This window comes from Mustela lutreola, chromosome 4 (assembly GCF_030435805.1).
Source record: "Mustela lutreola isolate mMusLut2 chromosome 4, mMusLut2.pri, whole genome shotgun sequence".
Lineage (NCBI taxonomy): Eukaryota > Metazoa > Chordata > Mammalia > Carnivora > Mustelidae > Mustela > Mustela lutreola.
Genome location: NC_081293.1, coordinates 188695961 through 188720111, shown reverse-complemented (window position 1 = coordinate 188720111; position 24151 = coordinate 188695961). Strand labels below are relative to the sequence as shown.

General features: G+C 45.9%; 1 protein-coding gene across 1 annotated transcript in view; it reads left to right on the top strand.

Annotated features, from left to right (window-relative positions):
• The first annotated feature begins 5145 nt into the window (after positions 1-5145).
• PARP12 (poly(ADP-ribose) polymerase family member 12) overlaps positions 5146-24151 on the top strand; it is a 41976-nt gene continuing 22970 nt past the window's right edge. Inside the window, exons 1-5 of the mRNA XM_059172015.1 lie at positions 5146-5660; positions 9275-9410; positions 12102-12402; positions 14443-14544; positions 20457-20580. Coding sequence (XP_059027998.1) covers positions 5332-5660; positions 9275-9410; positions 12102-12402; positions 14443-14544; positions 20457-20580 — 992 coding nt within the window. The 5' untranslated portion in view covers positions 5146-5331. The remainder of the gene's footprint in view (positions 5661-9274; positions 9411-12101; positions 12403-14442; positions 14545-20456; positions 20581-24151) is intronic.

Below are 24151 nucleotides of genomic sequence, written 5' to 3'. Positions count from 1 at the left end.
CTCTCCCTGCTGTTTGCATTAACCTATCTACAAAATCTGCGTAAGGCTCATTTGGCCCCTGCAATACTTTGGACAGTTGCCCTTCAAAGTCTCCCGCCCCCCGCAAGGTTCTCCAAGCTCTAGTCGCAGCTGTAGCTATTTGATGATAAACTCCAGGTGGGTACTGACTTTGCGCTTGGGATCCCAAATAAAGCCCAGTGCCGGTTAACATATCTAAATTCCACTGAAGATTTCCTGCTGCTGCATTCCTCCTTGCTGTCTCCTGACAATTATCCTGATTTTGTATTTTCCACTCTAAATACTGTCCCCCTGATAGTACAGCTTTAGCTAAATTTCCCCAATCTTCAGGAGTGAGGTAAAGGCTCCCCACAGCTTCCACCAAGGAAATTGTGAAAGCAGCCTGTGGCTCATATTGCATAACTGCCTCTTTAAGTTGCTTCACCAATTTGAAGTCTAAGGGCTGATGATACCTCTGCTGGTTCTGATCTTTCATAACAGGAAAAAACCCTTTTCCAGGACCGAGTATCTCCCTCCAATTTTCCGCTATGCAAGCAGGACATAGACACGCCCCCGAACAGGCGGGCCTATAAGGGGGTGGCCATTCATAAGGTGGGGCTGTAGGGCCAGGAAATGGCGCTGTGGTATTAGGTTTATTCCCTACTTCCTCTTTTAATTTTAACTGCGCCATAACCTTTTGTAACTCCTCTTTCTTCTCTCTCAGTTGAGCCAGAACCTTCCTCACTTCTCCCTCTTTTAAATTTTCTTCTCCCTTCACCTTCTCCTGCGTGGCTATGTCTTCTAGCTCGTCCTCAGAGAGCCCTTCGGAGCTTTCACTATCAATATTAGAGCTTCAGAGCGGCTCTCTACGAAACTCTTCTTTCACTTGCTCTAAAACCTCTTCCCCCCTGTTTTATGACTTCCCGCACTGGCTCTCGCTCTGACTGCAGGCATAGTTTTACTAAAGACCACATGGCAAGGTGGCCAGCGCTGACTTCCGGATCACACCTGAGATCTTTTCCTAAATGCTCCCACTGGGGTATATTCAGGAGTCCTTCCTCCAGAAACCATGGCGCTACTCTCTCAACCTCTTTTAAAAAGGCTCGGGCTGTTTTCGCCTTTAAGGGGGTGCCGTAGGCTTTAAGCAGCTCCCGCAAAGGTCCTTCCATCCTTATCCTAGGTACCTCGTTTCCCATTTTGGAAAGATTTTCTCTTGTCCTTATGGAACTTCCCTGTCAAAAGACAAACTCTGGGTGCACACTTACCTTCTCGTTGTCAATCCCCTGTCTCCTATACTGAATTTTGAGGTTCCCGGGTTTCAGCGCCACTTGTCGCTCTCGCCTGCAAGAACGACCCCGAGACACGGAGTGACAAGCTTGCAAATCTTTATTGTTCTCCCCTTACCCGGATGTTTACCCCTATTTATATCCCCTCTCCTCCAATCAGCAGACTGTACACGTGAAAGGAAGCTTGATCAACGCTTAGCAGGATAGAAGGCTCGCAGTGTCCACGGGCTTCCTGTTCTGGGCATAGCCAATCATCTTTCAGGTGGTGCGCAGGTCTTCTGCCTGGCCGCAGGCGCAAGCGCCATGTTGCGTATTACGTACGTAAGCTGCCCCCGACAGAGGTGTGCATGCAAACTTCTAGATTCCTAGAAATATGTTGGAGCTTTTCAAAGCCCCAGCAGACATCTCATCCTTCAGCTCTTCCTTTAAGCTTTTGGCTAGTCTATTGTTTGCCTCAACTGTTATCCATTGTGTCAGTCCCCCATTCTGTGATGTTAAAACACTGAACCACCCCTGGGGAGAAGCCATAGGGACTGGGCTAGTTCCCATGAGAACAAACAAATACGAGTCTTTTCAGGAGGGCCTTCCAGGAAACCAAGTAGACAAGTCACAAGACGCATTTTTGAAAAAGCTACGGCCCTGTTCTGCCCTATCTGGTACTGGTACCAGGAGCATCGGTGGTTAGTTTTCAAGGGTGCCAGGGAGCTGGAGGAGATAGGACCAGGGTAAGTTAAAATGCTACAAAGCCTCTAGTACATGAATGCTGGTTCCATTCACGAGATTTGGAAAATTTTCATGAAGAACTTGTTCCACTATATCTTCTAGACTTCTTTCTTTCTCCTCCCCTTCAGGGATTCCAATAATTCTGACGTTGGAACGTTTCATGGCATCATTTATTTCCCTGATTCTGTTTTCATGGCCTCTAAGCTGTTTGTTCCAGGTTTCCTCCTGATCCTTTCTCTCTATCTGTTTGTCCTCCAGATCACTAATTCTATCTTCTGTCTCAGTTACTCTAGCGTTGAGAGAATTTAGATTAGATTGGAACTCATTGAGAGCATTGTGAAGGTCATCCCCGGTAGCTTTCAGCTCTTCCCTAATATTAAAAACATGATCTCTGATCGTTTTCAGCTCGGCCCTAATCAATTCCGTTTGGTCACCCACGACTTTCTCCAACCTAGCTATTGCTTGGATAATTGTTAGCCTGAATTCTCTTTCTGACATATTGTCTATGTTGATAGCCGTTAGCTCTGTTGCAGAAGGTCCATCTCTGTATTTTTCTTCTGTTGGGCATTCCTCCTCCTAGTCATTTTGGTGAGAGATGGCTGAATGGGATAGAACTTCCCTATGACCCTGCAATTGCACTACTGGGTATTTACCCCAAAGATACAGATGTAGTGAAAAGAAGGGCCCATCTGTACCCCAATGTTTATAACAGCAGTGGCCACGGTCGCCAAACTGTGAAAAGAACCAAGATGCCCTTCAACAGACGAATGAATAAGGAAGATGTGGTCCATATACACTATGGAGTATTATGCCTCCATCAGAAAGGATGAATACCCAACTTTTGTAGCAACATGGACGGGACTGGAAGAGATTATGCTGAGTGAAATAAGTCAAGCAGAGAGAGTCAATTATCATATGATTTCACTTATTTGCGGAGCATAACAAATAGCATGGAGAACATGGGGAGATAGGAGAAGGGAGTTGGCGGAAATTGGAAGGGGAGGTGAAGCATGAGAGACTATGGACTCTGAAAAACAATCTGAGGGTTTTGAAGGGGCAGGGGTGGGAGGTCGGGATACAGGTGGTGGGTATTATAGAGGGCACAGATTGCATGGAGAACTGGGTGTGGTACAAAAAGAATGAATACTGTTATGCTGAAAATAAATTTTAAAAAAATTAAAAATATATTAAAAATTGCTACAAAGCTTGATGTTTTCACTTAGATTCAGCTGTTTTTCTTGACTCAATGGTAAATGAGTTGCTACAAGACTTTAGTTAATTTCCGGATATCTGAAAAACACAGATTCCGACCATTTTTGCCACTTTTTCACTGCTGCCACGCTGCCACACTGCCACCGATGGGCAAACTTTCTGAGGCCCTTACTCCATTTTCCACTGATGTTAACCTTCCTTTCTTAAGAAATACTATGCTGCAGGGGCACCTGGGTGGCTCAGTGGGTTAAAGCCTCTGTTTTTGGCTCAGGTCATGATCCCAGGGTCCTGGGATCGAGCCCCGCATCGGGCTCTCTGCTCTGCGGGGAACCTGCTTCCCCCTCTCTCCCTGCCTGCCTCTCTGCCTACTTGTGATCTCTGTCTGTCAAATAAATAATAAACAAAAAAATCTTAAAAAAAAAAAAGAAAAACTATACTGTAAAACAATATCAAAACCACAATTAAAAATTTAAATTAAGAATTAAATTTTTGAGAAAAAACTTTTATACAATTTTATGGGGCACCTGGGTTGCTCTGTCAGCTAAGTAGCTGCCTTCACCTCAGGTCGTGATTCTGGGATCCTAGAATTGAAACCCCTGTTGTTTTGTTGTCAGCCTCCCTGCTCAGCAGGGGAGCTTGCTTCTCCCTCTCCCCCTGCCCCTCCCCCCATCCTGCTCTCCATCAATGTCTGAAATAAATAAAATCTTAAGAAAAAATTTTTACACAATTTTTTAAAAATCCACAATCAAAAGCCAAGAGAAAATTGCCCCTCATCCCATTCCCTAATTCATTTGTAGGTTACTATACTTAAGAGATTTTTACGTTTTTATAGTAACATACAGAATTTTAACATCATAACCTAAATTTTCTTTCTGCCCCTCATCCTTTTCCCACTTCCTAGTACCTCTTACTGCATACTCCTCACAGCCAGTGTTAATGGAAATTTTGGCCCAGTGTGTGTCCCTCCTCAGCCTTCTCCTTGCTCATTCAAAAATAGCCACTTCCCCACACAAATAGATGCTCTTTTTGATACTGATTTAGACGTTTCTATACCGTTTTCTTTTTTCCCTTAACACGTCAGGGACGTCCTTCTAGGTCATGCTTGTTAAAGCTGTGTGACAGTCCGGGAAAGGACCAACCACGTTGCTCCCTGCACCACGCCTCCTCCCACATAAACATTTTCTTCCGTAACTCATCTATGTTGCTGTTACTTCTAGAAGATTCCCAGAAGACAAACAGCTGGGTCAAAGGTCATGCGCATTTACAAATTTTCCTAGCGATTCCCGGACTCCTTTCCCAAAGGGCTCTCTCAACAGTTCACATTTCTGTCAACAACCCGAGTGTGCGCCTAGGCTCCGAATGCTCCTTAAACGCTTGGTCCCTCCATTCTCTGAGGAGAAACGGATATGCTTTCTAAGGAGAGACAGACCCTTTCAAGCTTTAAAGCCCTGAAGAGAAAAAGTAGCCTGAAGTCCCGCGGGCAATTCGGCGTGACTGCCGTCACGGGCGCGAGTGTGGGGGGAGGTGACCCGGCCCGTGGCCCCCGCACCCCCCTCCCCGCGTCGACGGGAGCCGTCGGGGCGACCGGGCTCTGTCCCTGATGTGGGGGAAGCCCCGGCCGGCGCCGCCAGCGCGCGGGCGGGAGAGGTCCCGGGGTCTGGCGGACGCGCGATTTCCGACCGCCTGGGGCTCCGGCGGGAGCTGCGCACCGCCCGGGCATCTCCGCCCCCGGCCACTAGGTGAAGACGCTTCGCGAGCCGCGAGGCGCTGCCCCGAAGGACGTGCCTGCTCGTCTCTGTCAAGTCCCGGAGACCCACTCTTCGGGTCCCCGGCTGCCGACGGAGCGGAGGAGCCGGCCACGGGGCCCGGCGGCCGCGCCCAGCTGGGGGCCCTGAGGCCGGAAGGCGCCGCCGAGCCCCCTCAGCTGCGGGCCGGGGGGCGTGGTGAGGCGGCGCGGGTTTCATTTTCCCGGGCCCCGGGGAGCTTTCGCTTTCGCTTCCAACTGGCGTCTGCACCCCGCGGGAGCCGCCCGCCCAGCCCACGTCGGCCGCCGCCGCCGCCGGGGTCCCGCCAGGCGCTCTCCGACGGGCAGCACGTCCCCGCCGCCGCGGCCATGACCCAGGCCGCCGCCCTCGGCGAGGTGACCCAGGTGCTGTGCGCGGCCGGGGGCGCCTTGGAGCTGGAGGAGCTGAGGCGCCGCTTGCGGGAGGGCGTCGGCGCCGACGCGCTGGAGCGCCTGCTGCGGGAGCCCGGCCGCTTCGCGGTGGCGACGCGGGCGGGCGCGGGCGGCGCGCTGGCCACCGAGCGCGTCGTGCTGGCCGTCTCGGCGCTGCGCCTGTGCCGCGCGCACCCGAGCCCCAAGCCCGGCTGCGTGGGGCTGTGCGCGCAGCTGCACCTCTGCAAGTTCTTGGTCTACGGGGCCTGCAAGTTCACGAGGGCCGGGTAAGCGCCGCTCCGGGAGTCCGACGGCGGGGCCGGGGACCAGGGGCTCCTGCCCTCCCAGCCCGCTTGGGGCCCCGTTGACGTGTGGGGACGCCGTAGGTGGCCGTTCCCCGGCCTCCCCGCCTTAATTCTCGTCAGCGAACGTTTGTTGAGCACCTCCTGAATACCGGGCGCCCTGTGAGGGACTCGGGCTGGACGGTGGCGCCGAGGCTCCTGCAGCCTCGGAGAGGGACTTGGAGCGCGGTACCCGGCGGCACACCCCGGGGCGTGGGGCGACGGGGCTGGGGGCTCTCCCGGAGGAAAGCGGCCGCGTCTGGCTCCTGGAGCGCCGCGAGGCCCCCCGCTCTCCAGAGCGAGCTTTGAGGGCCACGCAGCCCGGGGCTCTCGCCGAAGGAGTTGAAAACCCGCTTCCGCTCTTGTTCACTTGCTTACAGGGTGGGCGGTGGCTTCTGTCGCCCTTGGAAGAAAATGCGTGCTCCTGTCCGGAAGCCAGTCCGCTTGTGTCGAAGAATTGGCTCCTTTTTTCTTTCATTTTTTCCCCCTCTTCTCCCTCCCTTCCTTCCTTTCTCTCTCTTTTCTTCCATTCTTTCTTCCCTTCTGCCTTCCCTCTCTTCCCTCCTTTCCCCCCCCCCCCCGACTTAACACAGTAGGTTGTTTCTTGCTCACATCAGGTCCACTGGTCAGCATGAGGTAGGGGCATGGCCCGTGCGGTCATTCAGGGACCCCGGCCGGAGGACCTAGACTCCGTCTCCGGGACTCTCGTTCTGGCCACTCTGGTATCTGGTTGCAGGAGCAGGTGGACAAGACAGACCGTGGAGGGTTGGTGGGTCTGGACGTGGGAGTGACCTTCCCACACATGCCCTGGACCACAGGATGTCTCCTGACCGTCCACTGGTGGAATATGCGCCCCCCCCCCCAAGCAGCTGCTGAGAAATAGCTAGATTAGAATATTCCAGGGGCCTAGCTAAGGCCTTAAGCGGGAGGGATGTGTATGTGAGAGATTTGAGAGACGGGCAGTTGGTGTGACTGTGGTGACAGGATGGGTGAGAGGTGGTGGCTGTTTTCTTACTGTTAACTGAGAGATGACTCGTTTTTTGTTTTGTTTTGTTTTGTTTTTTTAAATTATTATTGTTGTTATCGACTGAACGCTGATTTTTCCTTTTCTTACTGGCTGAGAGAGCAGGAGAAGTGTGCCCAGGGACAGCCAAAGTCTGACGCCTGGGAGCCCGGCCAGGGTCCCAAGCGCAGGTTTGGGAGTTATTGGTTGGTGTTCGCCGATGCTGCAGCCCCAGGAGCAAGTCAGAGCTGAGGTGGAGGCTGAGGGTGGGACCTCAGGGAAACTTCTCTCCCCTCAAGAACGGGCAGAGAAGTGTCACCTCAGGGGAGAATGAGGAGCAGCGGCTGGAGAAGAAGGTGGACATGATAAATGGTGGCTAGATGGAATGAATGATTTCTAACTGGTGGCTCTTGTTAATGTCTGTATTTGGTAAAGTAAAGACAGCAGCCCTGTTCTCCAGCTAGTTCCCAAAATTTGGGGTCAGATTGTATTTGTTCTGGAAATCTGGAAGTCTGATATCTACTGGCGTCAATGATTCTGAGCTTTCTTTCTCAGTCTTCTTGGTTCCATTTTCCTTGTGGTTCACACAGGACAGTTTCTTAGACTTTCCTTCCCTGACCGCTTTAGGGTCACATAAGGGAAAGTGGGGGTGGTTGGTTGCCCTTTTGATGCTTTCCCTATTACTGTGCTTTGTCTTCCTGAACCACAGGATCAGCTGTTTCAGAAACAGATCATGGCTTTTGTTTTTGATCATTGATGACAGCTGGGGAGGGTCCCAGGTCCCTGACTTCCATCCTGTGCTTAGGGGCAGTGAGCGTGTTGCTTAAGAGCACAACCCCAAGACAAGACTACCTTGTTTGAGACCTTGCTCTGCTCCTTACTAGTTCCATGATCTTGGGCAAGTGACTTTATACCCGAGCCTCAGTTCCCTCATCTGCAAAGTTAGGATAATACCACCCATCTCATGGGCTTGTTGGGGACTGAGTGACTTCTAAAACCTTCAGGTAATCCCTGGCTTGTGATAGATGCTCAGCAAGTTTTATCAGCTGTTGTCACCATCATCATCTTCATCATCTTGGTGGCATCAAGTTTGCCTAGAATGTTTTAATTTTCTCCCCTTGGTTGGTTCTGCAACCCAGATATTTGGCCCAGGCTTGACACCTTCTAGGCAGTATCCCTTGATTGCTTCTCCACTTCTCTCAGACTCAGGAGGTGCCCGTCCTGTCTGCACTGATATCTTCTGAGCATGGCTGACCTTGCACTTGCCCTGCCATTTTAGAATCCTTTCTGTTTTCTGTCACTTTCACTGGAGTAGGAAAGGGGAAGAGTCCACACAACTCCACGGTTGTTGGTGTGTGCAGCGGAGGAGGGAAGTTGTCTTTCACTGAGATAGGGAAGTCTATCAGGAGTTTGGCTTTCTTTTGAAAAACGTATTAACTTATTAATGCTAATTAACTTATTAATTAATGCGTGTTTATTAACATGACATTAGAGCTTGGGCAATGTTTGAGTAAAGCTAATGATATTTGCCTGACTATTCTAGGTCCTGGTGACCTGGGTGATCATTTGAAGACTTTGGATCATTGGGGTGTGGTGCCAGTGCCTGGCTTGCAATGAATGTTGCTTGTGAATGTTAAGAATGGAGGAGGGGAGCAGAGAAAAGGGCTGGGCCTCGAGGCATGAGTGAGTGTACACATACCTTTAACCGTAGGTGTCCACACTCATTTATTCAGCCATTGTTTAAGTGTCTGCTAAGTGCCCACCGACTGGCATGCTGTGACTCTTCTTTGGGGAATGGCCCTGTCTTTCTTATCAGACACTGATAGGAGGTGCTGTCCTGGTCCCTAGAATTCAAAGGTGCTACCTCTTCCTTTGTAAACAAGTACTGTGGTTTTTCATTGTATAAACATGCTGGTTTTTCTCTGGCGCTGCTAAACAATATCAAGAACTATTCCTGAAAAATTATCTTAAAGACTGATTTTATGAGTTGTATGAGTTTGGGCAGCCATAGCAAGGTAGCACAGACTGGGGGTTTAGACAGAAACTTCTCACAAATCTCAAGTCTGGAGATCTAAGATCAAGGCAGGATTGATTTCTTTCTGAGGCCTCACTCCTTGGTTTGCAGATGGTGTCTTCTTCCTGTCCTCACATGTGTGCGTCTGTGTCTTCATTTTGTCTTCTTAGAAAGACTTTGGTCAGATTGGATTAGGCCCTCCTCCCCCGCATCCTCTTTTTAACTTAATTACCTCTTTATTTTTTAAATTGTTAAAGTGATTTTATTTATTTGAGAGAGTACAAGCAGTGGGGAAGGGCAGAGGAAAAGGGAGAAGCAGACTCCCCACTGAGCAGGGAACCTGACTTGGGGCTCCACCCCAGGACACCCGAGATCATGACCTGAGCTGAAGGCAGACACTTAAGCAAATGAGCCACCCAGGCACCTCATTGATTACCTCTTTATAAACTATCTCCAAATACGGTCACTGGGGGGTTAGAACTTCAACATAAGAATTTTGGGGAGGCTCAGTTGAACTGTGACACCAGCTCTGCTTCTTTGCAGGAAGAACTGTAGAAACAATCACAGCTTGACGACAGATCACAACCTGAGTGTGCTGAGAACTCATGGTGTTGACCACCTCAGCTACAGTGAGCTCTGCCAGCTTTTGTTTCAGAATGACCCCTGGCTTTTGCCAGAGGTGAGTTCCCAGGAGGGGATGTCTATGTGTGTAAGTGATGGGGGAGAAGCCAGAAGGTTGGAAGATAGGAAATATAGCAGAAGAGACCCTATAGTGACCACAGGGATCTGCTTGGAGGAGAACTAAATTACATTCTTGGCTCTGCTGATTTTTATACCTCTGACCTTGGGCCAACCTTGCCTTGTCTAGAAGACTCCTTTCCTTCTATTGCATTTGTGCTGGCACCACCTTTGCAGGGCTTCTTTGAGGTTGGGAAAGTCTGTTTGGCCGGTGGCTGCCGCATGATGTTTCTTACATGGGGATGAGGGGATGAGAGACTCAGTAAGCTCCTCCCCATCTAGCAGGACTTGGAACCATGTGTTATTGCCAGATCTAGGAGGTCTGCGAGGAAATGATACTGTCTGTACTAAGTCAGTCACACCCAGGGAATTTTGAACTTTAGTTGATGTAAAGTCTCATAATGCACTTCAGATGTCATGCAAATCTTGCTGCAATGACTATGTACTAGTTTGGGTCCTCTGAGAAGCAGACACCAAGATGGGATTCGAAGTGCAAGAGATTTATTGGAGACGCAACAGAAGGAGGTGGGGAGCCTTTGGGCAGTAATGTGGCAGGATTGGGAAAAGGAAGAGGCCGGGGTAGGAAGAGACCCTCACTGTAGCACAGTTCCAAGAGAGCTTCTGTCTAGCCAAAGGGAGGTTTGGAACTATAGTAGCTCGTTGTTGCCTGGGAGCAGCCCATGGAAGCATGGGCTCTGTGTGAATAAGGTGGCGGCTCCCGAGGGCAGCAGCTGAGCTGAGGTGATTGTGCGGTGCAGCACGTCCGAGTGGTGTCCTGTGGCCGGCACAGGTTTGTGGGGTAAGGCTATGCAGATTAGGTTGACCTGTTTCAATGAAAATGCTTCCATATTATTTAATTAAAACCACCCATTTGAGAAAGGTTTTACATGGCTTGGTGATGATTAGCACATAATAGGTACTAACTTTTTTCTTTTGCCTTTTGAAAATTAGTATTGATTTAATTCAGCTAACCTTTATTAACTTTGCACTATGAGTTAGGCACTGGTGATAAGGAGAGAAAAAACCCTGTTCTGCCCTTCCGAGGCCCGTTTCCTGGGTGAGACAGATAAGTTAGCATGGATTGCAAGGTGCTGTTCTAGATGCTGCCGTGGAAGTCAGCACTCTGGTCTCTGGGGCCCAGTTTAGGCACCTGGGGAGGCATCCTGGGGTAGATGGCGTGTGCTCTGAATGCTGAGGGTTGCATGAAGGATGAAGGTCTGGGAAGAAGGGGGCACAGAAAGGATGGAACTGGCATGGTTGGGGACTGTATGTAGGTCAGCACAACGTGGATTTAGGGTGGGAGAGGGGAGAAGGAGAAATGGGTGAGTAGAGACTCATCCATGCAGCCTTCAGTATCATGGGAAGGAGTTGCGGTGAGGGGGCCTCTGTTTGGAGAATGGGCATTAATGTTTTGGAGAGATCGTTTTGTCAATAGTATGAAAAATGAATTGGAAGGTGACCAGTCGGAGTGTGTAGCCTCCTTTGTACTTGGGTGTGCAGGTTGCTTCAGAACGCAGTGCCAGCAACTGGGAGCTGTGACCGTAAATTTGGACCCAGTGCAGCTTTCCTGCCAGGCCTTCTGCTCGCAGTCTGGTCCCCTTATCCGATGAGCAGTCGGGGACTGCCACCATGAATGGAGCACCTGCTATGTTCAAAGACATTTGTATTAGCCACTTTGTGTGTTTCCCATTTAATCCTCGTGATAGCCCAGTGTTATAGGTGGAAGTATTCCCATTTTAGGGATTAAAAAGCTGAAACTCAGAGCTGGTGAGTGGCCTGCCTAAGGTTAGGCATCTTGTACGTGGCAAAATCAAGGTTAGGGCATAGCTCTTTCTGGCCTTTTCCCTTGGGGCTTCCATCCCCAGAGTGGAGTCCCTACTGATCTAATTCTGGGTTCTACAGCCCTCTGCTGCATTTCTATCTCTTGTTCAGTGAATGCCTGTGAATTGCTTGGGTAGACCCTTGGTAGTCTTTGGCCTGGTTCTCATCTTCGGGAATTTGGAATGTAGAGAAGGTGCAATTGATTCAAGTTCAAGTCCCAGCTTTACCAACAACCAATTCAATATACATTGTACATACCAAATGTAGATAGCTGTGTGAACTAGGGCAAGCCAGTGACCTTCTCTGAGTTTCTGTTAGCTCTTGAGAAAGAAAAGGGCTGTATTTGGCCTTCTCCAAGATGCTTTAAACACTCAGCCTCTTTGACCCTGAATTTCAGAAAAAGAAGATGGTGTGATGAGGCCTGGCTTAGGGAGTGTTGGTGAGTCAATGGGGGGAGGTTGTAAGTGGAGTATAAGTTGTTAGCTTGCTGCCCTATGAGTTACACTGAAATGTCTCCTGAGAAGGAAGCAGCTCTGATCAGTTGGAAGTTCTTTGGGTTTTCCCAGTGGAAGAGCTTATTCTGCACAATCTGCTGTCCACCCAGTTCTCATTTTATTCAAGGGCATCCATTAGCAGTCATCCGTCTATAGTGGGGGATGTTCTCATAGCTCTGCAGCTTGTGAGGATGATGGAATCACAGCTTTGGCTAGGTCTCTAGAGGAACCTCTTGTGACCATGCACTGGTCGGGTGTGGGGGTAGTGTCCTATGTGGCCTTCCTAAGCTGGTGTTTTTTTCCTTTTCTGTCAACAGATCTGCCTTCATTATAACAAAGGAGATGGACCCTACGGCTCTTGTTCCTTTCAAAAGCAGTGTATCAAACTCCATATCTGCCAGTATTTTTTACAGGGTGAATGCAAGTTTGGCACTAGCTGTAAGAGATCACATGATATCTCTAATGCTGAGAATCTGGAAAAACTGGAGAGGTTGGGCATGAGCTCAGATCTGGTGAGCAGGCTGCCTTCCATTTACAGAAATGCTCACGACATCAAGAATCGGAGCTCCACCACCAGCAGAGGGCATCCTCCTACCCTGGGCCCACAGGGGACTTCTGGTAAGGCTTTGGACTGGGGCCCTTGGATTCCACATTGATGGAATGTGTGACCTCAGGCAAGTCTCTGCTGCTTTTAGTAAAGTGCTGTTGGTGATTCCTTCCCAGCTAGTGGGTGTTTTGAAGATAACTTGAAATCATAGCCACAAACAAGCAAGATATTCTAAATAAATGCCAATTCATGTCGAAGGTGAATGAATTCCTACCAGTTCTAATCTGCTGTGAACAAAGCCCATTTTATTTTATCTTAATTTTTTAGAAAGATTTTATTTATTTATTTGACAGACAGAGATCACAAGTAGGCAGAGAGGCAAGCAGAGAGAGAGGAAGGGAAGCAGGCTCCCTGCTGAGCAGAGAGCCTGATGTGGGGCTCGATCCCATGGCGCTGAGATCATGACCTGAGCCAAAGGCAGAGGAACAAAGCCTATTTTAATTTCAGCTCTCTTTTTGACATGAATAAAGGGAATTATTTAGTCCCCATAAATTTGCTTTGTTCATTGTTCCCCTGCAGTACCTAGACAGTGCCTGGCCCACAGTGGGCACTTAGGCATTTGTTGAATGACCAAGTGTGCTAGAATACTTTTTTTTTCTTAAAGAACATCAAGAAACATAAAGAACATTTTTTTCCCCCTTAACATCAGGTTTAGTGACAGGCAAATGGGGAAATTTTGAGCAGAGATTGCTTATTAAATAAGCATTTCTTCACTTACTATGTGGGAAATAAATAATGTAGTCCATTAGAGAGATTATGACACATTGGGGTCCTTTGGATTTCACAGTATCAGCTGTTGGCTGGCCGTTCTGGTTATCCATTCTCTCAGTTAACAAATTTGTGTGCTTGCCAGGTGCTAGGCACTGGCCTGGGCCCTGGTTATCCTTTGGACACTAGGACACAGTACTCCCCTTACCCCCCACCAGAATGCATAACCAAACCATGTGTTGTCTGTGGGATTTTAATAGACTTTTAGTAGGGGTTATCTAGGATTTTTTAAAAAAGATTTTATTTATTTATTTGACAGAGATCACAAGTAGGCAGAGAGGGTGGGGTATGGGAGAAGCAGGCTCCCTGCTGAGCAGAGAGCCCCACGTGGGACTTGATCCTAGGACCCTGGGACCATGACCCGAGCTGAAGGCAGCGGCTCAACCCTCTGAGGGTTGAGCCCACCCAGGCACCCTGTTATCTAAGATTTTTAATAGACCACTGCTAAAATATCAGGTGAGTGCTAGGACTACTAGCAAACAAACTTAAAACTATGATCTTACCTGATTTTTTATATTTAAAAATTGTCCTTGCTATATGTGTTTTTTTTTCTTTACATTTTCTTCAGTGATTTTGGGTTAATTTCTTTCAGTAGTGGGAAGCTAGATGTAGATGGGTTTTGTTTTAAATAGATCTTTACGAGCATCAGTTCAATTTTGGCCTTAGGAAGGGAGGGAAAGCTCTCTGCCCTTGGAGAGCAAAGGTGGTGTCCTTAAAGGCCGCAAAGGTATAGGCTTTTAGGCCCACCCTGTGGGTGTCTTGAGGAGCCTATATAAAGGAAAAGGAAAATGAATTACAAAATAACAGGTGATACTGAATACTGAAGGTTTGCGAATGAATTTTATGTACTTATATTGTGGTGGGGAACCAGTGGTAAATTCTCATTAGAGCACTACTAGTAAAGGTAAACTTTGAAATCCCCTCAGTGCCTGTTTTATATTAAAATTCCTACAACTGACGTGAAGTTACTTCAGGAGGTTTCAAGATTAGGAGCACAGCCAGAGAAAAAAGGACCCCTCCGTGGTGTCCTGGATTTGGCAAGCAGCCGTGTGGCCTTAGGCTCCCTGGCTCCTCTCTAAAAAGCCAGAGGGTCCATTTACATGTCTGAGGGTGAGTTCATCCTGATCATCATAGGATTTTGTGAGATTGCCTCACCCACTTTTATCTTCTGCAGAGAAATGAATGAATTTTCTTTTCTCTCTTTTGTATCTTGAACTACTCTGACTCCGTCATATCAGAAGCTCTGATGGATGCTGATACGTCTTTGTGGTATTTCTTTGTAGAAAGAAGAGATAGCTCAGGTTCTGTGTCCCCAAATATCTCTAACCAAGAGGAGAGCGATCAGATCTGCTTGTACCATATCCGGAAAAGTTGTAGCTTTCAAGGTAGGTCAGAGGAATCCCCTTCATCCACTTGCAGGCGGGACAGCGGCTTCTCGTTTCAAGAGTTCTGCTCTAAGGCCACCCTTCAAGGTCTTCTCCTCCATCCAGAGAGGGTTAGGGCCTTCTTAACTGAGCTGGGGTGGCATTTCTGGGGGAGTTGAGGATGGTAACAATTGAATTTCTGGAAATAATATTATAGGTGAGTTTTTGGGAATATAACTGGTCCATGCAGGAAGTGCCAAGTGTTGACCCTTGATCAGCTTAGCATGAGGTCACAGACCAGTGCAGATGCCCAGTATAGTGGGAACAAATATGAGTGTCCCTCGTAAAGGGTTGCTGTAGACTTAGAAATGCCTCAGAAACCCAGAAGGCCCTCCCTCAGTATATGTCCCTGTGTGCTCTTGGGGAACAAGAACTTAAGTGGGGGGTTTCTCTCCGTGGTCTCTCTTTTATCAAAAGTAGCACTTCTTGTGGGTACATGTATGTCTGTATTTTCACTAAACCTTTGTTTTCTTCTTACCGTTGGCCTGGGCTTTGACTGAAGAAAGCCTACTTTTCAAATTTGGTGACTCTTAAAAAAAAACCAAAACACCAAACTTCTTGTTTCATTTTCAGTCTTTAAAAGCCACCCAAGCAATTCAGGACTACTTTCACTTTGTAAAAGAGTCCAATAATACAGAGTAAATTCTGAAGTTCTCCTTCAGCCTTCCCCAAAGGTAAACATGTGCTGTGTGGTCATGATGCTTGCTTTGCATATTTTTTAACAGATGGGTACATGTAATAGGTATTCCTTAATATGCTTCCTTTACTTAACATTGTGTCTTGGAGATTTTTTCCACCTTAGTATATGTAAGTCCATCTTATTTTTGTTTTTATTTTTTTTTAAAGACTTTATTTATTGACACAGAGAGATCACAAGCAGGCAGAGAGGCAGGCAGAGAGAGGGGGAAGCGGGCTCCCTGCTGAGCAGAGAGCCCGATGCAGGGCTGGATCCCAGGACTCTAAGATCATGACCTGAGTGGAAGGCAGAGGCTTTAACCCACTGAGTCACCTAGGCGCCCCAGTGCATCTTATTTTTAAAAAGCAACTGTAGTATCCAGTGAGAATGATAGTCCATTGAGCATCTGAGTACGCATGCGTATTTCCATAGCTCGGTTCCTGGAAACAGAATGCTAGCTCAAACAGATATGTGTGTCATATATACATGTATGTTTTTAAAATCAACATTATTGAGCTATAATTTACCCACTGTAAAATTTTAAATATTTAGAATTTTTCAGTATACACTGAGTTCTGGTAATAACAATTTAGATATGGAAGAATTTCTTAATTCTAAAAGTGTCCCTTTGTCCCATTACAGTTAATCCTCACCCTCTAGTTTTCTGACCTCATGCAGCCCCTATGTACTTTTTGTCATTGTAGAATCTCCCTTTCTAGAATTTCATATAAATGGAATCATACAGCATGTATTTTTCTGTCCCTGTCTTTGCTCACTTAGCATGTTACTGTGATTTGTCCATGCTGGGAGATCAGTAGTTTGGTCTTTTTTATTGCTAAGGAGTATTCTGTTGCATGGACTGACTATAATTTGTTTATCCATTCATACGTTTGATAAACATTTGAGGGGTTTCAAGTTTTTGGCTTTTATAAATCTTTTACAAATATGTACAAGTTTTCATGTGGTTATCTGTTTTCACTTCTCTTGAGTGAAGGCCTTGATGTGGAATTACTGAAATATGTAAGTATGTGTTTAACTTTTATAAGAAACTGCCACTGTCTTCCAAAGTAGGTATACCTTCCCATAAGCAATATAGGAAAGTTCGTTGCTCTGTGTTCTTGTTAACACTTGGTATTGTCAGTCTTTTAAACTTCAGCCATTGTAATTAATGAGTAATGATATCTCATTGTGGTTTTAATTTACCTTTCCCTGATGATAATGATGTTTAATGTTTATTTTCATGTACTTACTGGCCATTTGTATATCTTCTGTGAAGTATCTAGTTAAATTTTTTGCTAATTTTTTTATATGACTGCTTGATTGAGATATTAAGTATAATTCACATTCCATACAATTCACCCATTTAATGCTTTTTAGTGTAGTTACAGAATTATGCAGGTATTATCAAGTCAATATTAGAACATTTCTTCAGCCCTGAAGAGGTGCTCTGCCCATTCTCCCTGCCTCCATCTCCTGGCAACCACAGGTTTACATCCTGTCTGTATGGATTTGCTTGGATGTTTCATGTAAATGGAATTATACAATATGTGGTGTTTTGTGACTATTTTGTCCATTTTCTAAATTGGATTGTTGATCTCTCATTATTGAGTTGTGAGGGTTTTGAGTATTGTTTATAGAAGTCGTTGTCAGATAGAGGTATTGAAAATATATTCTCCTTATCTGTATCATTCATACTCATTTTCTTTATGGTGCCTTTGAGGAATAAAAGTTATAATATCAATGGCCATATTAGTATCTTTTTCTTTTATAGTTTGTTTCTTGTGTCCTAAAAATCTTTGCCTGTTCCAAGCCCCTCAAAATGGCTCTATGGGTTTTTTTTTTTCCTAGAAGTTTTGTAGGTTTCACTTTTATCTTTAGGTCTGGCTGTTACTCTTGATCTGTTTACTCTAATAATTATTCCTTAGGTATTGATTTTTGTGTGTGAATTAGCTTCCCGTCTGTGTTATTTTTTCTCACATGTTGGGTGACTCTTGGTTGTCTTCTTGAGAATCCTGGGGTCTGCTGGTGATTCCGATTCTGATTCGGGCTTAGAGGGGAAGAGCTGCTTGGTGGTGCGGACTGCTGGGATGTATCCTCGGAGTGGGGTGGTGGCTTTGATGGCTTCTCTCTCTCTCCAGAACTCTGGCCACACTCGCATGTTCCTTGGGGCAAAGAACAAGGTTGCAAGGCACAAGCAGGGAATGGAGGAAGTGCCTGCTCTAGTGGGTGGGTCCCAGTTACTCTCATTGTGACTGGCCAGGTGTCCTTGCTTTTTTGTTACCTCTAACGCTGAGTTTGTTCAGGACCCCCACCCCAGACCCATTTCCATAGCAGCTCTCTTCTGCACATTTTACCTGTGTTTTTCTCTCTTTAACTCTTGTCAGTTTGATTCTGTGTGCTTCTATGGTTTTTTTGATGGCACTCCTTATTGTTTTCCAGCATTTTTGGATTTGTTCTTCTCTCCTGCTGTCATTTATTTATTTATTTTTAAAAGATTATTTACTTATTTGACAGAGAGAGATCACAAGTAGGCAGAGGCAGGCAGAGAGAGAGGAAGGGGAAGCAGGTTCCTTGCTGAGCAGAGAGCCAGATACAGGGCTCTCTCCCAGGACCCTGGGATCATGACCTGAGCTGAAGGCAGAGGCTTTAAGCCACTGAGCTACCCAGGTGCCCCATCCAGCCTGTTATTTAAAGTGATGTAGGGAGAAAGGGGATATGGATGTGTTATTTTGTCTCCCAAATTGATGTGGTTTTTGCAACCCACCTTCTGGAAAGCCTAGACTCTAGACTTTAGACTCAACAAAGCAGGGAACATTAGAAGGAGGGAAAGGAAATGGAGAAAGGGGTCAAGAGGACCAGGGAAGATATGGCAGACAAGGGACCTCATTACCTGAGACTCTGCCCTCACCTGCCACCATGACTGTAGTGGCCTGCATGGCACTCTTTTTTTGGGGGCTCCTTCTGGTTTGTGAGTGATGTGGGCTCCACGTTGAGTCACATTAAGAACTGGAGGCCCCAGGACTGCTGTTCGACCACAGCACCTTGCTTTGGCTCTGTATCCTTCACAAGGAGATGTCAGCCTGAAGGTGATTGGGTGGTGTGCTTTCCCTGAAGGGGGCCTTCTTAAGGGGAGTGTCTTTGTTCCGGCTGTCCAGCACTCACTTGAGCTGGGGTCTGTAGGTGCAGTGACTGAACACTGATCATTAACCCTGATCATTTCCATAGTGCCCTCAGGGAGGGAACAAGAAATCTTATTTGGTTATGATCTCTGGACCATGCCTGTGACCTTATCTATTCAGATTGGGCCCTTCATTATTGTTCTATTGTACATACTCTGGTAGAGAGGCCAAGAGGTCTCTTAGCTTGTTGTGAGCTGTCCATGCTGTAACTCTGGACAAGTCATGATGTCCTGAGTCCCCAGAGTGGCTTAACCCAGACTTGGTGAACTGGGGAATTTCCTCGTTTGAGTCTCCTTGGCTAGGTGTTCTTGTCTGTCCTGTCTGCCTGGCCTCAGGCCTGGCTTTTGACAATCCCAGACAGCCTGCTCGCCTGCCTCTATGGTCCTCCTTCCGCAAGGTAACTTTTGTAGAGTCTGTGGGAAAGAAGTGGCATTGAAATGTGCCTGAAAGGCTGTGTACAATATTATTATTATTATTAATTTGTTTGTTTTAAAGATTTATTTATCTATTTTAGAGAGCAAAGTGCATGTGCAAAAGTCGTGGGTAGGGACAGAGGGAGAGAATCTTTCAAGCATATGCCCTGCTGAGCATGGAGCCCTACTGGGCTTGATCTCACGACCCTGAGATCATGACCTGAGCTGAAATCAAGAGTCAGACGCTTAACTGACTGAGCCACCCAGGTGCCCCTACATAGACTTTTAGAAATTTTATTTTTTTTTCCAGTGTCACATTAGCCATGTTTCATTGTCATTGTTTTGAAAGATAAAGATGCATGAAGGACAGCCAGTAGGAAATGTTTCTCTCATACCTTTTTTTTCTGGCTCCCAGATCCCCTCCAGAAACAATTATTGTTACCAGTTCTTGGCTGTCCTTCCCAAAGATTTTATTCTTGTATAAGCATATATGTCTGGTTAGTTTCCTTCTCACATAGGTGCTCTATGCACACTGTTTTGTATCTTTTTTCACTTAACTAGACATTTAGTTTTTTGGAATATATTCTATGGTTCAGAATTCTGAAGACATAGGAAACAACAGGAATTTTTCCTCATAGCTTTGTCCCTGGTGACCCACTTCCCCTCAGCAAGGAAAAATATGCGTGTATGTATGTATTCAATCGGAGTATCTCTAATTTTTCTTTTCTCTGTTTCACACGAATAGAGGTATGTGTACCTTGTCATGTATCTTTCTACCCAGTAGCGTGTATGTTGGAGGTAGGTCCATGTCAGAGTGCAAAGAGCGTCCTGCAGCTTTTCTTTTAAGTCTGCCTTTCCTCTGTGAGGATATAACAGAACCTCATATAGAATATTGGAAGGTAGAGAGAGAAAGTGTTGGGTACATTCCAGACGAGGCAGGCAGGATGTGCTGGAGTGACAGAGGTCCCAGAGAGCACAGGGAAGATGTGGGGCAAGTGACTGGCTGGGAACTGTAGAGCTGGGCCATTCTGTGTATTTGGGCAGGGGCAGGGTGGTGTGTATAAACATCTTCAGAGATGTGGGGGTGTTTTGAGGGGGTGAGTATGTTAGCAGCCAGAAGATCAGAGTGGGCTGGAGCCACACTGCTGACTTAGCTGTGGTCAGATGTGTCAGGGTTTGGATGGGTTTCTAGTGGAGATGAACCTGGCTCTGTTTTTGCTATGACTGCCCCTTGTCCACATGCTACATGCATAGCGATAATGGGTTGTCATACTGCCCCCTGCAGTCTGATTAGCGTTCTCACTATCAGCTGCTTTACTGGCGAGATGAAATTCATACATGATGTAACCTACTAACACGTGTTTTTAAAAATTGACCTAATGTCCTGTTAAAAGGGGAAGCATAAAAGGGAAGTGTGTATAATAGAACACACAGCATTTCAGTATTTAGGTGCTCAGGTATGACTGCTCTAAAAATGACTCCCCTGCAGTTCTCCAAAGTGTTCCCAGGTCAGTGGGCAGCACCACACCCATTGAGAACCACAGGACTAGGTCGTGCTTTGTCTATATTGCCAAGATGCCTTACTTCCTTATATTCTTATTTTAGATAAGTGTAATAAAGTTCACTTCCATTTGCCATATCGATGGCAGTTCTTGGACAGAGGCAAGTGGAAGGATTTGGACAAAATGGAGCTTATTGAAGAGGCATATAGCAATCCCAGGAAAGACAGGTATGGAATATGTCACTTGTGTCCACTGTGTGCCTGGTTGAGTGCAGGGTTGGGAGTTGAGACTCAGCAGAGTTGAGATTTGATACGGCTTGCGTGTATCACACACACAAGTGCATGCACATGTACATGCACACCCTCTTCCCCTCCCACACCAAGTAAACAACCTGGACCGGAGGTAAAGGCTTTGGGCTGGAAATTAGAAGTTAATGTTCATACTGTGTTTTGGTCCTCTGCTTTCCCCCCTTTCTCTCCTTTAGGAAGGAGCCGTGGGGAAAGGAGATGTTGGTACCAAGTAAGTTTTGAATCATTTGCTGCTGGGATTGATCACGTACATATATCCACACTGATTACTGCAGAAGAGCAAGAGGCATTCATTTGTGAAATTTTAGCCATTGTGTGTAAAGTCCTGTAGCTGAACTGCTGTTTATTGTTTGGCTTTTAACTTTTTAATTTTTCTAAGTGTGTCCCACTATTTTCACTTAGTCAATTCAGAGTCAATTGGCAAGTCCCAGAGAGGCTTATTTTCAAATACTTCTCATATTGTGGCTTGAACTTGCTAAAATATGTTGCCAAGAAAAGAATTTAAGCCTACCTTTTAAATGGGAAAAATAAATTTGTGCTCAGAGTGCAATTACGCACAAATTGCTGCTGGTAAAGTATGTGAAACAAATTGTTCCCCTTTGGAAGATGAATTGGCTCACATGTGCCCCCCTCTCTCTTTTTCTGAGGCAGAATTTACACATAGGGAAGTACACAGATAGTAATTGCATAGTTCGCGGAGTCTTGACAAATGCACGTGTTCATGTAGCAGAGACTCTAATCCAAACAGAAATCGTTTGCATCACCCCAGAAAGTCTTCTCCTGTCCCCTTTGCGTCAGTGCCCACCCGTGGGCCACCATTGTTCCGACATCTGTCACCACAGATTAGTCTCGCCTGGTCTTGAGCCCCATCTAAATGGAGACTTACCCTCCCTACCGCCATGTCTGGTGCCTTTCTCTCAGCGCTCTGTTCTCAGGACTCAGCCACAGCATGCTGTCTCCCGGTGCACATGCGTGCGAGTTGGGGGGCAGATGAAACTGCGGGGGGCGGGTGGGGGCGGGTAGGCTGGGTCTGTCTTCAGCTCTGCCAGGTGATGCTAAACTGTTTTCCGAAGTGATTCTGCTGCTTTCCACCCCCATCCATGGTCTGTGGTAACCATCTCCCTAATGTCTGGTATTGTTTGCCATCTGAACTTTGCCCAGCCTGGGGATGTAAAGTGGTATCTCGGCTTGCCTCTCTCCAGGTCCTAATGAGAGAAAGTGTCTCTGCCTGTTTGGGGGCCATTCCTTGTAGTTTGCTTGTTTTGTTGAAGGGAAGTTTGTGTGTTTAGTTTTTTATTTAGTTTAGGAACTCTTTAAATTTCTGGATATTAAATATGCTTTGAAAATAAACTCTTCCTGTCAACTTATGATATTTTTTAATATAGAGAAGTATTTAACCATCTTTATCTTTATGGTTTTGTACTTTTTGAGTCATAAGAAATCCTTATCCAAGACCATGAGGAAATGTTTCTAAATTTTCTTTAAAAAGTCTCGATTTTTTTTTTAAGATTTATTTATTTATTTATTTGATAGACAGGGATCACAAGTAGGCAGAGAGGGAGGCAGAGAGAGAGGAGGAAGCAGGCTCCCTGCTGAGCAGGACCCTGGGATCATGACCTGAGCCAAAGGCAGAGGCTTTAACCCACTGAGCCATCCAAGTGCCCCCAAAGTCTCGATGTTTTAAGGACTGTGTTTACTCTTTTGCTGCAGGTGGTGAAGTATGGGTCCACTTTCATTCTTACACAGATGAATTTACCAGTTTTGCCAAAATTGCTTTTTTAAAAAAATACTTATTTAAAAAAATTAAAATTGTAAAAAAAAAAAATTAAAATTGTGATAATATACACATAACAGAATTTGCCATCCTAACTATCTGTAAGGGTACACTGGGGTGGCTTTATATTCACATCGTTGTGCTGCCATCCCCAACATCCATTGCCAGCAGTTATTTTAAACCTGTCAAAATTGAGCCAAATTTGGCAAACTCTTAATACCTTTTATAGCTTATTTTCAGACCCATGTGCCAAATATCACTTGTTTAAATAGGCCATCTCTTCTCCATGTATTTCCAGGGCCACCTGTGACAGGTGCGGAATTAGCAAATACACCCAGGTCTGTTTCTGGTCTCTTCTCTTCCATTGGTCTGTCTGTCTGTGTGTCACACTGTCTTACCTAGTGGAGCTTTAGAGTGTGTGTTGGCATCTGATAAGCCAGTCTCCCATCTTGTCTGTCTTTGAGCTCCCTGGGCTCTTGGTCTTTTGCTCCTCCTTAGAAATTTCTAAATCTTACTGGTTCATCTCTGTTGCAGTTTTTGAAATTGAAATTACATTGACTGTTGTCAGTCCTAGGAGAACTGACATCCTAATGGTGCTGAGATTTTTCTGTTCATATACATGATAGCAGCTGATTTATTTAAATATTTTAAAATGTCTTTCAGTAGTTCTGTAATTTCTCCATTGAGGTCTTGGGTATCTTTTGTTAGAGAATTACTTTTTTTTTTTCCCAGTTGTACTGAGATAGAATTGACATACAACAGTGTAGAAGTGTAAGGTGGGCAGCACAAGGACTTGACAGATGTATACATTGTATGACGACCCCCACAATAAGTTCAGTTAACCTCCCTCACTTCATACAGTTACAAAAACAATTTTTTCCCTTATGATATAATGAGAACTCGTAGAATTTATTCTTTTAGCAACTTTTAAATATACCATAAGACGGGGCGCCTGGGTGGCTCAGTGGGTTAAACCCTCTGCCTTCAGCTCAGGTCATGATTCCAGGATCCTGGGATGGAGCCCTGCTCGGCAGGGAGCCTGCTTCCCCACCCTCACCTCTGCCTGCCTCTCTGCCTACTTGTGATTTCTGTCTGTTAAATAAATAAATAAATCTTTAAAAATATATATACACCATAAAACATTGTTAACTTTTGTACATTGTACATTGCATCCCCAGTTTTTAAAAAATCGTTTCTCTCTGCTGATGCACAGAAATGCAATTGACTTTTTTGTCAGCTATTACATCTTGCAACTTTACTAAAATATCTGAACTAAGAAGACTCTACTGATAATTTGAATTATCTGTAATTCAAAGTTGCCTGTGTGTTCTATCTAGAAGTTAGTATCTGTGAATAGCATTTTTTTTTTAAAGATTTTACGAGGGGGAGGGAGAAGCTGACTCCCTAATGAGCAAGAAGTCCAGTGTGGGGTTCCATCCTGCACCCTGGGATCATGACTTGAGCCAAAGGCAGAAGCTTAACTGACTGAGCCACCCAGGAACCCTTGTGAATAGCATTTTAATTTCCTCCTTTTTTATACTTACGCATGTTACTTCTTTTTATTGCCTTATTGCCTGATTGTAGTGGCTAGGACCTCCAGTGGCATGCTGAATGTAAGTGGTGATTAGCTGGAATATTATTTTTCTTCTTCTTTCCCTTGATTTTAAGAGGAGTAATTATTAAATGTTTCACCTTAAGCATGAGTGAATATTTGGA